The sequence below is a fragment of the Siphateles boraxobius genome, unplaced genomic scaffold, assembly GCF_051911475.1.
Source record: "Siphateles boraxobius isolate OS27281-9 unplaced genomic scaffold, OSU_SipBor_1 7, whole genome shotgun sequence".
In the NCBI taxonomy this organism is placed as follows: Eukaryota; Metazoa; Chordata; class Actinopteri; order Cypriniformes; family Leuciscidae; genus Siphateles; species Siphateles boraxobius.
This window is the reverse complement of record NW_027509197.1, coordinates 1,233,630-1,246,709: the sequence shown is the minus strand read 5'-3', so window position 1 is coordinate 1,246,709 and position 13,080 is coordinate 1,233,630. Positions and strand designations below refer to the sequence as shown.

The following is a 13,080-nucleotide window of genomic DNA, read 5'->3' as shown; positions in this document are numbered from 1 at the left end:
CAATAATACATGAAAGAGAGCTTAGTTTAATACTGACTGACAGGCAGCTTTCTGTGCATGTGATTCAGATGTGTGCACTCAGAAAATCTTGTATCAAAAGTTTAGACTGATATGGGTTTAAAACACATGCAAATATTATCTTTCATGATGATGAAGAACTGCAATGTCACTTGAGTGTGACTGCGATAGAGATGATAATCAAAACCTAACAGTTGTTTTGTTAGTTAGCAGAGTATCTGAGGCACGAGCTGTAGAGGCTCCGCCTCTTCTGGATGAGGGGGCGGGGCGCAGCAGATCATTTGCATTTAAAGATACATGCATGAAAACAGCATGTTTTTTCTTCCACTTACAAACAACATAGTATAAGACACCTGCGACCGGTATTACATCTTGTCAAAACAAGCATAATAGATCCCCTTTAAATTGTAAGAGTATTTCACAAAATTCCTGTTTTTAGTACACATTTAAAGATAATACAAATGTCAAACTTTTGAATGATAGTGTACATTTAAGGTTTCAAGTCCTGCAGAGTTTCGCTCCAGTTTGTCTCAACACCGGCCTAAATGTTTCTTATATTGCCTAGTAAGAGCTTGATTAGCTGGTCCAGGTGTATTTATTAATGTTGGAGCTGAACTCTGCAGGACAGGACCCAGGTGCAGGATTGGACACCCCTGACCTTGAACACCACAACCCAACAGAACACCCTAGAAATTGCATAGCGACACCCTGGCAACCTCTCACAACAACTTAGAATCCGGGCACTGAGTTTTGCATTTCTGTAAAATAAAATAAAAAATAATAATAATTGTTTATGTTTGACTAGATCTTTGTTGTATTTAATATTTATTGAGGCTGTAACATTGCTGTATTGTCTGTTATAGGCATGAGCGGATCAACACACGGAAAACCCTGATCATTGAGATCTGTCCTGATGATGATCTGGTGAACCTGGAGGTTTTAGAGGAGGTATTTAGAAGATCTGGCTGGAATTTAAGCAAAGGCTTTCGCTTTCTTAATCCTACAGACAAATTTTCACTTTTAGATCTAGAGTCAACATGAAATCAAAATGTATCGAAATCTTATTTACAGTTCCTGGACTGATTGAGCATGATCAGTGCATGTTATTTCAAATAAGATTAAAAATGCCTGATTGTTACGGCACAGCAAGGACAAAGCAGAGAGTGAATCCAAATGCAAGCACTTCAATAATCCAACAAACAGGTAATCCAGGGTAAACTCAGAACTAGGAACAAGGTACTCAGAACTCAGACTACAAGCAACATTAAACAACGACCGACAAACAACAACTGAAGCACAAGGGTTTAAATACACAGGCAAACAAGCTAAACAAGATAACAAGGGGGCGGGGCTAATTAGAAACACCTGGAGAGACTAATAAACAAGAAAAACTACAAAGGACTGCAAAACATAGCACAGAACAGGAATAAACAAAAGTCCAGACAAGACAAGGAAAACATAAGGCAGGAATCGTGACATAGCCCCCCACTTAAGGAGCGGATTCCAGATGCCCCTCATGAACAGTCCAGGAGGGAGGTGGAGCAGAGGTGGACCCGGGGGTGGGATGGAGGGCCAGGCCCATGGAGCGGAAGAGGACCTGGAGACTGCAGCAGGACGGAAGGCCAGGATGGAGCAGGATGTGCAGGCGACCAGGGTGGAGCAGGGAGTTCAGGTGGCCAGGGCGAAGCAGACGACCCATCGGGCGGCCAGGGCGAAGCAGACGACCCATCGGGCGGCCAGGGCGAAGCAGACGACCCATCGGGCGGCCAGGGCGAAGCAGACGACCCATCGAGCGGCCAGGGCGAAGCAGACGACCCATCGAGCGGCCAGGGCGAAGCAGACGACCCATCGGGCGGCCAGGGCGAAGCAGACGACCCATCGAGCGGCCAGGGCGAAGCAGACGACCCATCGAGCGGCCAGGGCGAAGCAGACGACCCATCGGGCGGCCAGGGCGAAGCAGACGACCCATCGGGCGGCCAGGGCGGTGAAGACACCTCGGGCGGCCAGGGCGGTGAAGACCCTTCGGGTGGCCAGGGCGGTGAAGACCCTTCGGGTGGCCATGGCGGTGAAGACGACCCATCGGACGGCCAGGGCGGTGAAGACCCCTCGGGCGGCCAGGGCGGTGACTCAGGCGCAGGAACAGCAGACACCGGCTCAGGAACAGCAGACACCGGCTCAGGAACAGCAGACACCGGCTCAGGAACAGCAGACACACACACTGGCTCGGGCTCGGGCACAGACAACACACACACTGGCTCTGGCTCAGGAACAGACAACACACACACTGGCTCTGGCTCAGGAACAGACAACACACACACTGGCTCTGGCTCGGGAACAGACAACACACACACTGGCTCTGGCTCAGGAACAGACAACACACACACTGGCTCTGGCTCAGGAACAGACAACACACACACTGGCTCTGGCTCGGTTACAGACAACACACACACTGGCTCTGGCTCGGGAACAGACAACACACACACTGGCTCGGGAACAGACCACACACACTGGCTCGGGAACAGACAACACACACACTGGCTCAGGCTCAGGAACAGACAACAGACACACTGGCTCGGGCTCAGGAACAGACAACACACACACTGGCTCGGGCTCAGGAACAGGAACAGGAACAGACAACACACACACTGGCTCGGGAACAGGAACAGGAACAGACAACACACACACTGGCTCGGGAACAAACAACACAAACACTGGCTCTGGCTCGGGAACAGACAACACACACACTGGCTTGGGCTCGGGAACAGACAACACACACTCGGGCTCGGGAACAGACCACACACACACACTGGCTCTGGCTCGGGAACAGACAACACAAACACTGGCTCTGGCTCGGGAACAGACAAAACAAACACTGGCTCTGGCTCGGGAACAGACAACACACACTCGGGCTCGGGAACAGACCACACACACACTGGCTCGGGGCTCGGGAACAGACAACACACACACTGGCTCGGGAACAGACAACACACAGAATGGCTCGGGAACAGACACTGGCTCCGGTTCTGGAACAGACACCAGAACAGAAACAGACACAAGGACAGACGTAAACACAGAAACAAACATAGAGCGATCAGGTTCAGGCGTGACTTGAACAGTCTCTGAATCGGCAGACGTGACTTGAACAGTCTCTGGATCGGCATACGTGACTTGAACAGCCTCTGGATCGGCAGACGTGACTTGAACAGCCTGTGGATCGGCAGACGTGACTTGAACAGCCTCTGGATCGGCAGACGTGACTTGAACAGCCTCTGGATCGGCAGACGTGACTTGAACAGCCTCTGGATCGGCAGACGTGACTTGAACAGTCTCTGGATCGGCAGACGTGACTTGAACAGCCTCTGGATCGGCAGACGTGACTTGAACAGCCTCTGGATCGGCAGACGTGACTTGAACAGTCTCTGGATCGGCAGACGTGACTTGAACAGTCTCTGGATCGGCAGACGTGACTTGAACAGTCTCTGGATCGGCAGACGTGACTTGAACAGTCTCTGGATCGGCAGACGTGACTTGAACAGTCTCTGGATCGGACGGGACCAGCGGCGAGGACTCTGGGCTGACAGGAAGTACAGGAAGGACTTCCAGGCATTGCGGGACGCGGGAAGTCCTCTTCCTCTTCCGTCTCCGAGAGCGAGAGGACGCTGGGCTGGACGGAACCAGCGATGAGGGCGCTGTGCTGGACGGGACCAGCGGTGAGGGTGCTGTGCTGGACGGGACCAGCGGTGAGGGCGCTGTGCTGGACGGGACCAGCGGTGAGGGCGCTGTGCTGGACGGGACCAGCGGTGAGGGCGCTGTGCTGGACGGGACCAGCGGTGAAGGATCTGTGCTGGACGGGACCAGCGGTGAAGGACCTGTGCTGGACGGGACCAGCGGTGAAGGACCTGTGCTGGACGGGACCAGCGGTGAAGGCTCTGTGCTGGACGGGACCAGCGGTGAAGGCTCTGGCTGGAAGTGGCTGACGTGAAGCTCTGGCTGGACGTGGCTGACGTGAAGCTCTGGCCGGACGTGGCTGACGTGAAGCTCAGGCATGTCGTGGTGAAGCTCAGGCATGTCGTGGTGAAGCTCAGGCATGTCGTGGTGAAGCTCAGGCATGTCGTGGTGAAGCTCAGGCATGTCGTGGTGAAGCTCAGGCATGTCGTGGTGAAGCTCAGGCATGTCTTGGTGAACGTGAAGAACAGGTGATGACGTGGCGTGCCACGGGAGGAAGCTCTCCAGACATCTGGAGAGTGCCTCTCTCCAGTCCAGACTGGAGAGATCGGGGAGCTCCCTCGGGTCGACCTCCTTAGCCCCCAGCCGGTAACACATCTTAATCGCCTCATCACCCAGAGAGCAGGAGGCAGCGAGGGGAACAAACCCCCAGGTGTACTGGAACAGATCAAGGCTTTCCAGGGCCAAGGCCGCGATCTGTCCAGCGAACTCCCGGTCTAGCCTGTGTAGATCAGGCGAGATCCGTGCTGCTGGATTCATATTTCCGGTCGGTCGTTCTGTTACGGCGCAGCAAGGACAAAGCAGAGAGTGAATCCAAATGCAAGCACTTTAATAATCCAACAAACAGGTAATCCAGGGTAAACTCAGAACTATTCATATTTGATTTGATTTGAAATTCAATTACAAACTGTCTGCTCAAATTATGTGAATTTAGTGAGTCTCTGGTAGTATAAACAACAAAGAAACATTTCCATCTCCAGCATCTCTCTTTTATAGGAAACAATCATTACACATCTTCAGAAGCGGTATCAGGATCTGCAGATGTACACATATGTTGGTGATATCCTCATAGCCCTTAACCCCTTCCAGAACCTCAGCATCTACTCTCCACAGGTGAGATGAGCAACATCAGGCTGTGTAATAGGGCATAATTAACGTCTAATGCATACCGTTTTTGATCAAATGCGTAACTCATGTGGCATCCACTTTAAGTTGGCTTTCTGAATCAAAGCTTTCTTGGAGAGAGTGAACTAAGAGGTAGTTTCCTTTCTGAAAATGTGTCTGTTCTCAGTTCTCAAAACTCTATCACGGGATGAAACGCTCCACTAACCCCCCGCACATCTTTGCCACTGCTGATGCAGCCTATCAGAGCATGGTCACCCTCTCCAAAGACCAGGTGTGTCTGGACTGTCATTTATTAAACATATCTCACATATACTGTACATGGTTCACTATAGGAAGCTTGTATCCGCCACAGAATAAAACATTTTAAAAGATAATTGCAAGCTTACATCTGAGAAATAAAGTCAGAATTGTCAGTTTATATATCACAATTCTGTATAACATGCAATTGTGACTTTTTATCTCACCATTCTGAGATAAAAAGTAATTTCTCACAAAAAATTATGAGAAAAAAGGTTGCAATTGTGAGACAAAAAGTCGCAATTATCTTTTAAAATGTTTTATTCTGTGGTGGAAACAAGCGTCCATAGTTCACTTACACAGTAGGCTGTCTTTGTTTTTTAATACTCATGTGTAATTCACTTATGGTCTTTTTTTAGTTTAATATGTTGGCTAACAATGTAATTAAAAAATCTGGGGTCATTAAGATTTGATACGTTTAATACATTTTCAAAAAATTTCTTTGTTTGTTTGAGAGATAGAGAAATTAATACTTTTATTCAGCAAGGATGCATGAAATTGGTCCAGAATTAAACCTGAAGACATTTAGAATGTGACAAAATATTTTTATTTCAAATAAATTATGTACTTTACGGCTTTCTTTTCATCAAAAAATCCTGAAAAATCCATCACGGTTTCCTCAAACATATTTAGGGTTTTACTTTACATTGTAAATTGTACTCATAAGAACATTTTCTTGAGCTGCAAATCATCATTAGAGTGATTTCTGAAGGATCATGTCACACTGAAGACTGGAATAATGATCACAGGAATAACTTACATTTTAAAATATATTAAAATAGAAAACGGTCATTTTAAATTGTAATATTATTTCAAGATATCACAGCAGCCTTGGTGAGTACAAGAGACATAAATAAAAAAAAAACATTAAAACAAAGTCTTACCAACCCCAAACTTTTGAATGGCAGCTAGTGTACATGCATCACAATATATATATATATATATATATATATATATATATATATGTATATATAACATACCCATTGGTGCTGCTGGGTATGTTCATCTGAGCATGTGCTAGCTCTGTACATTGTGTTTATATGTTTTCATTGTTTTTGTCTGTGAAGTGCATAATCATTAGTGGAGAAAGTGGAGCTGGTAAAACGGAGAGTGCTCACCTCATCGTCCAACATCTCACATTTCTGGGCAAGGTACTCACAACTTTGGTACACTACCTAAATCAATTCATAAATACTCATATGCTTCAAATAAATACTTCAGTAACTGATCTTTCATGTTTGATTATGGGATTCTTGATGATTTTCCCTCTAGTGATGTAATCAATATGGCTGCATAATTAGCAGATTAAAAATCTGTGTCAGGCTCTTCAAACATCGTCTGTTGTTTTCTGTTTCAAGGCTAATAATCGTACGCTTCGTGAGAAGATTCTTCAAGTGAATCCCCTGGTGGAGGCGTTTGGTAATGCGTGCACGGCCATTAATGATAACTCCAGCCGCTTTGGAAAGTACCTGGAGATGAAGTTTACACCCACAGGGGCGGTGATGGGTGCTAAGATCTCCGAGTATCTTCTGGAAAAATCCAGAGTCATCAAACAGGCTACGTGAGAAACTACTTTGACTAGATCTGAGACTGTGGCCATCAGAACGTTAAAGTCAACATAGAACACTGTTTGCATCCCTTTTTACTTCTGTAATGTGAAATTAATTGAAACATATTATTAACAAGATAAAAATGTAGGGAAGGACTTGATTTTACCCATAGGGATTTGATGGGATGGTGAAAAGTGGTCTTTGACAGGTGACATCAACCAAAAAAATAGAAAGACATTTTTCTTTAATGTGTGGGGCTGAATCACTCCCCATAAGACTTCTCATGTTGACTTTAAACTTTTTAACAATTCTTTCCCACATTTTTGCTTACATCTATTATTTTACACATCTTACATTTTCTTTTGCAGGGGCGAGAAAAACTTCCACATATTTTACTATATCTATGCTGGTCTTTACCACCAAGACAACCTCAAGAAATACAGGCTACCCAACAAAACTGCTCCCAGGTTCATGCGTTTATTATTATTTGTAACAAACTCAGTGCTTTAAAAGATGTGTAATTTTGAATCTAGTTAACATTACAATTAGGATCAGAGATTCATGTTACTTTTTTGGTCTTTCAGATACATTGATTGTTTTAATGGTAAAGTAATGCAGGACATCATCTCTAGCAAACTGTACAAGGAGCAATTTGGTGCCATTCAGGACTGTTTCCGTATCATAGGATTTACTGAGGAGGTACAGCTGAAATCCTGATTTATATTTCTCAATCATATGAAAGTATGCAATGATTATTAAAGGGATAGTTCGCTAAAAAAATCATGTCTCTCATGTTGTTCCAAAGATTTATTAATTTCTTTCTTCTGTGGAACATAAAAGAAGATTTAAATAAAAATATAAATTTGTTTTTGTTGTCCATAAAATGAAAGTCAATGGGGTCCAATTTTGTTTATATATATAGAAAAGAATATCTCATTTTATGTTCTACAGAAGAAAGGTCATACAGATTTGAAATGACATAAAGAAGGAATTTTTTTTTTTTTTGAACAATTGGTTCCACTTTATTTCGATAGTCCACTTTAGACATTCTACTAACTATAATTAACCTTGCAAATACATGTCAACTAACTCCAGTTAGAGTATTAGTAGGCTGTAGTAGACTGTTAGGTTATGGTTATGTGTTAGGGTTCGTAGAATAACTTGACTTGTAGTTGCCAAGTTACTTTTAGTCAGTATACTATCTGTTGTGGACCATCAAAGTAAAATAAAGTTTTAGCAAATATTAAGCAGACAGTCTACCCCAACTTTAATGTGAGTTGGTTGATATGTAGTTGCAAAGTTATTTATAGTTAGTAGAATGTCTAAAGTAGACTATCAAAATAAAGTGTTACTTAGCAATCCATTTGAAAAACAATTTTGTCAGTCAGGCTTTCTTCCATGTTTTTTGCATAACTTCAATATAAAATATTTTCTATTTTGATATACAGGAAGTGAATTCTGTGTACAGAATTCTAGCTGCCATTTTAAATACAGGAAATATTGAATTTACATCCGCCAGCTCCCAACATCAGAGCGACAAGAGCGTGGTGCCCAACTCTGAGGCCTTAGATGATGGTAAGTGTCTGATTATTTTCATGAATGTTAGTTTCTAGGTTTGCATTTACGGAATCCACATTTTCCTCATGGCATAAATCTCACAAATGTTGTCAGTAATAAATTGGTCCATTCCTGATGTTCTTCTCTCTGTATTTGCTGTGGACAGCGGCCGCTCTGCTCAGTATCGGCTCTGAGGAGCTCCAGGAAGCTTTGACCTCCCACTGTGTGGTAACTCGTGGAGAAACCATCATCCGCACCAATACTGTGGACAAGGCCACTGATGTGAGAGATGCCATGTCTAAAGCCTTGTACGGGCGCCTCTTCAGCTGGATTGTGAACCGCATTAATGCTCTGCTGCAGCCTGATACTAACATCTGGTACGGCTAAATAGTATCACCATCACCATGGTTGCATCCTTCAGTTTAATAGTTAAAATATACTAAAACGCCTACCATTTTACAAACCCTTTTAGTAATGCATTGACACAGCTTAGACCAATTTGAAATTTCATGAGGGTCTTAAAGGAGTAGTTCACCCAAAAATGAAAAAACTGTCACCAGCCTTGTGGAAAAACAAGTGCACTTAATTGTATTGAATGTGCACTTGTTGTGTACATCAAATCTTAAGGGTATATTAAAAAAAAAAAAAACTGTACTTTCAGATAATATAATATTAATGAAATAAAAGGCCACTTCAGTGTACTTAAAAAGGGTACACTTTGTATGGCTACCTTTGTATAAGTGTACTTAAAGGGGTACTTCACTGCTGACAAAATGGGTTTTAAATAAAACTTGACTGCCTATGTAGTACAGAGCCCCTAAAGGTACATGGTGAAGGGAAAAATATGAAATGGAGGAAAAAATATTTGTCAATGCTTTTGCGTTCTCTCGCACAACGTTTTTGCGTTACCCCGAGAAACTTTGCGTTCACTCACACAACGTTTTGCGTTCCCCTGAAAAACTTTCCCGCAAAGGGGAATGGCAAGTTCCCATTCGTTGTCACTCCGAGTTAATTCGGATGACGACGAATGGGGTTTGGTTTAGAAAGCCTATCAACTTCGAGTATTACAAAACGAGCCAATGGCAAAGAAATGCCATGGGTCTGCGGAATTTGCATAGCATAACTCCGCCCCACCTCTTGGGTATAAAAGGAGGAAGCCGGCAACATGCAGATATGTTTTCGCTTCAGAGCCAAATGTAATTCTTCACTCCCTAAGCTATCTCTGATTATCAGCTTCTTACGAGACGAGCAACTCTCCAGTGTTGGTGTGACGGTGATCTCCCGGCGAGTGCACACTTCCTGCCTATCTGAGCGTGGTTTGCCAGTGAGTGTGTTCTCCGCGGGGCGGTTCAGTACTGAGTTTCTCTCACAAAAAGAGCTTGCACGCGGCACGTCTTTTTAAAGATGCCTCGCCCGTGCACTTCTGGTTGCGGTCGACTTGTGTCTGACTCTGATGGCCACGAGCGCTGTCTAGTGTGTTTGGGGATTAATCACGCTAGAGCAGCGCTCGTGGATGAGTCATGTTCTCTCTGTGGGAACATGACCATCGCAACACTTAGATCGAGACTCAATGATCTTGCAAGAGTGAGAGTCCCCTCATCCACACCCCGATCGAGCTTTGCGGCATGTTGTTGTAACGACAGATGCCTCCTCCACGGGCAGGGGTGCCATGTGCAATGGACGTGCTGCCGCGGGCTCCTGGACAGGACCCCCGACGCCTCTGGCATGTCAATTGTCTCGAGTTGCTGGCTGTACGTCTTGCTTTGCGCCGCTTCCGGGCCGTGCTCAAGAACCAACACGTACTAGTCCGTTCAGACAATACCGCCACTGTAGCGTACATCAACCATCAAGGTGGTCTAAAAAAAAGAAAGAGCCCGCCGTATGTCGCGACTCGCCCGCCACCTCCTCATATGGAGTCAGAAGCATCTGAGGTCGCTTCATGCCATTTATATCCCCGGAGCCCTGAACTGTGCAGCCGACGAGCTCTCACGGCTTCAGCCCCTCCCGGGAGATTGGCGACTCCATTTCCAGTCGGTTTAGCTGATTGGGACCAGTTCGGGGACGCACAGATAGATCTGTTTGCCTCTCACGACTCGACCCATTGTGCCCTGTTTTATTCCCTGACCGAGGGAACGCTCGCCACGGATGCACTGGCGCACAGCTGGCCGCGGGGCCGCAAATATGCGTTTCCCCCAGTGAGCCTTCTTGCGCAGACCCTGCACAAGGTCAGGGAGGACGAGGAGCAGGTCATTCTGGTCGCGCCTTACTGGCCCGCCCAGACCTGGTTCTCCGAACTAGTACTCCTCGCGACAGCACCTCCCTGGCCGATTCCCCTGAGGAAGGACCTCCTTTTTCAGGGACGGGGCAGCCTATGGCACCCTCGTCCCGATCTTTGGAACCTCCACGTGTGGCTCCTGGACGGGACGAGGCAGGTTTGAGTACCCTACCACCAGTGGTGGCGGCTACCATCACTTCCGGTAGAGCGTCGTCCACTAGACACGTCTATGCGTTGAAGTGGAACCTCTTCGTCAACTGGTGCTCTTCTCACCGAGAAGACCCCCGGAGATGTTCGATTAGTGTCATGCTTTCCTTCCTTCAAGATGGGTTGGAGAGAAGGCTGTCTCCCTCCAACCTGAAAGTCTATGTTGCCGCTATTGCCGCACACCATGATCCGGTCGAAGGTAAGTCTGTTGGGAAGCACGACCTGATCGTCAGGTTCTTGAGAGGAGCGAGGAGACTGAATCCTCCTCGACCTCCTCTCGTTCCCTCTTGGGACCTCTCAGTGGTTCTAACTGCCCTGCAGAGTGCTCCCTTTGAGCCTTTGCAATCAGTGGAGCTTAAGTTCCTGTCTATGAAGACAGCGCTCCTGGTTGCATTGGCCTCCATCAAGAGGCTAGGGGACCTGCACGCATTCTCCGTTGACGAAACGTGCCTGGAATTCGGGCTGGCTTAATCCCACGTGATCCTGAGACCCCGGCTCGGATATGTGCCCAAGGTTCCTACCACTCCCTTCCGGGACCAGGTGGTGAACATGCAAGCGCTGCCCCTAGAGGAGGCAGACCCAGCCTTGGCACTGCTCTGTCCAGTACGCGCTCTCCGCGGCTATGTAGACAGGACGCAGTGTTTCAGGCCCTCAGACCAGTTCTTTGTCTGTTATGGTGGGAAGCTGAAGGGGAAAACCTCTCTCCAAGCAAAGGTTGTCTCACTGGATAGTGGACGCCATTGCTTTGGCATACCAGCAGCAATGTCGACCGTGCCCCCTTGGTGTGACTGCCCACTCTACACGGAGTGTGGCGTCCTCTTGGGCTCTAGCGCATGGCGCCTCGCTAACAGACATCTGCAGAGCTGCAGGCTGGGCGACACCTAACACATTCGCCAGATTCTACAATCTCCGAGTGGAGCCAGTGTCCTCTCATGTACTCGCTTCAACCAGCCAGTATTGGACCCCCACAGGTGTCTTCGCTTGCTCGCCATTCCCCTTCACGGACTGGATACGTGCGATTTCTCCTCAGGTGAGCTTCTCCGAAAGCCCTGAGTTCATCCAGCACTCCTGACGGCAGCACCAGTGTCTATTGCCTGCGCGTCGGCTAGGTGCCTCCCGGTGCATGGTCCCTCCTCTGAGCGACCCCCACATGTGTATTCCCACTGTAAGCCTCTCTGAGCATGTGTCTTTCCCTTGGCAAGCCACCTTGCCACCCCTGGGGTTGAAATATTCCACCTGCGCCTGGACACCCCAGTGTTCTCCATATGCATCCCCCTGGGTCATATGTGTATTTTCTAAGTCCTACCTCTGGGTTGGCAATAATTGCATATTTCCTCTAAGCTATGGGATATGCTCCCCAGTGTACCTTGGTATTCCTGTGCTAAATAGGAGTCCTTCGTCCATGCCAGTCTCACGACAAGGATCTCAGATTTACGCAGGGCACTGGAAGACAGCCGAGAAGGTGGCGTAATTAGACTGGTAACCCCATTCGTCGTCATCCGACGTAACTCGGAGTGACAACGAAAGGGAACGTCTCGGTTACGCATGTAACCCTCGTTCCCTGAGTAGGGAACGGAGACGTTACGTCTGCCTGCCGGCTTCCTCCTTTTATACCCACGAGGTGGGGCGCAGTTACGCTATGCAAATTCCGCAGACCCATGGCATTTCTTTGCCATTGGCTCGTTTTGTAATACTCGAAGTTGATAGGCTTTCTAAGCGAAACCCCATTCGTCGTCATCCGACGTAACGTTTCTCGGGGAAAGCAATGGTTTTTGAACGCAAAAATTCTCGGGGGAATGCAAAACATTTGCAAGCAAATGCGAAGTTTCTCAGGGGAACGCAAAGGTTTAATGAGCGAACGCAACGTTTTTCGGGGAAACGCAAAGGTTTCGTGAGTGAACACAAACTTTCGTGGTGGGAATGCAAAAATTCTCCGGGAAACACAAAACATTTGCAAGCGAACGCAAAGTTTCTCAGGGAAACTCAAAGGTTTAACGAGCGAACACAAAGTTTCTCGGTAGAACGCAAAGGTTTTGCGAGTAAACGCAAAGTTTTTTTGGGGGGACGCAAAACATTTGCGAGAGAACGGAAAAGAATTGACTTATTATTTTTCCTCCCATCTCAAATTTTTCCCCCCACCATGTTCCTTTTGGGGCTCCATATGGTGTTGACCTGTATTGTTCCCGGGTGCAAGAATTCAAAGAGTAAACATTTAGTGGGAGTGAGTTACTTTGGATTTCCAGTAAAGGATTCAGCACATTGTAGGCAGCAGCTGAAGGCTGCAAAGTATCGTAAATATAGAGAGAACTCCACGACGGGGAAATC

At 46.9% G+C, this 13,080-nt stretch overlaps 1 protein-coding gene across 5 annotated transcripts in view; it reads left to right on the top strand.

The window, feature by feature from the left end:
- Positions 1-13,080, top strand: part of myo3b (myosin IIIB) — a 198,974-nt gene that overhangs the window by 64,238 nt on the left and 121,656 nt on the right. For all 5 annotated transcript variants that reach the window (XM_077217020.1, XM_077217025.1, XM_077217021.1 and 2 more), the window contains 9 exons: positions 882-966; positions 4,741-4,857; positions 5,036-5,140; positions 6,234-6,317; positions 6,525-6,727; positions 7,085-7,183; positions 7,301-7,415; positions 8,165-8,291; positions 8,440-8,650. In XM_077217020.1, the coding sequence (XP_077073135.1) occupies positions 882-966; positions 4,741-4,857; positions 5,036-5,140; positions 6,234-6,317; positions 6,525-6,727; positions 7,085-7,183; positions 7,301-7,415; positions 8,165-8,291; positions 8,440-8,650 (1,146 nt within the window). The remainder of the gene's footprint in view (positions 1-881; positions 967-4,740; positions 4,858-5,035; positions 5,141-6,233; positions 6,318-6,524; positions 6,728-7,084; positions 7,184-7,300; positions 7,416-8,164; positions 8,292-8,439; positions 8,651-13,080) is intronic.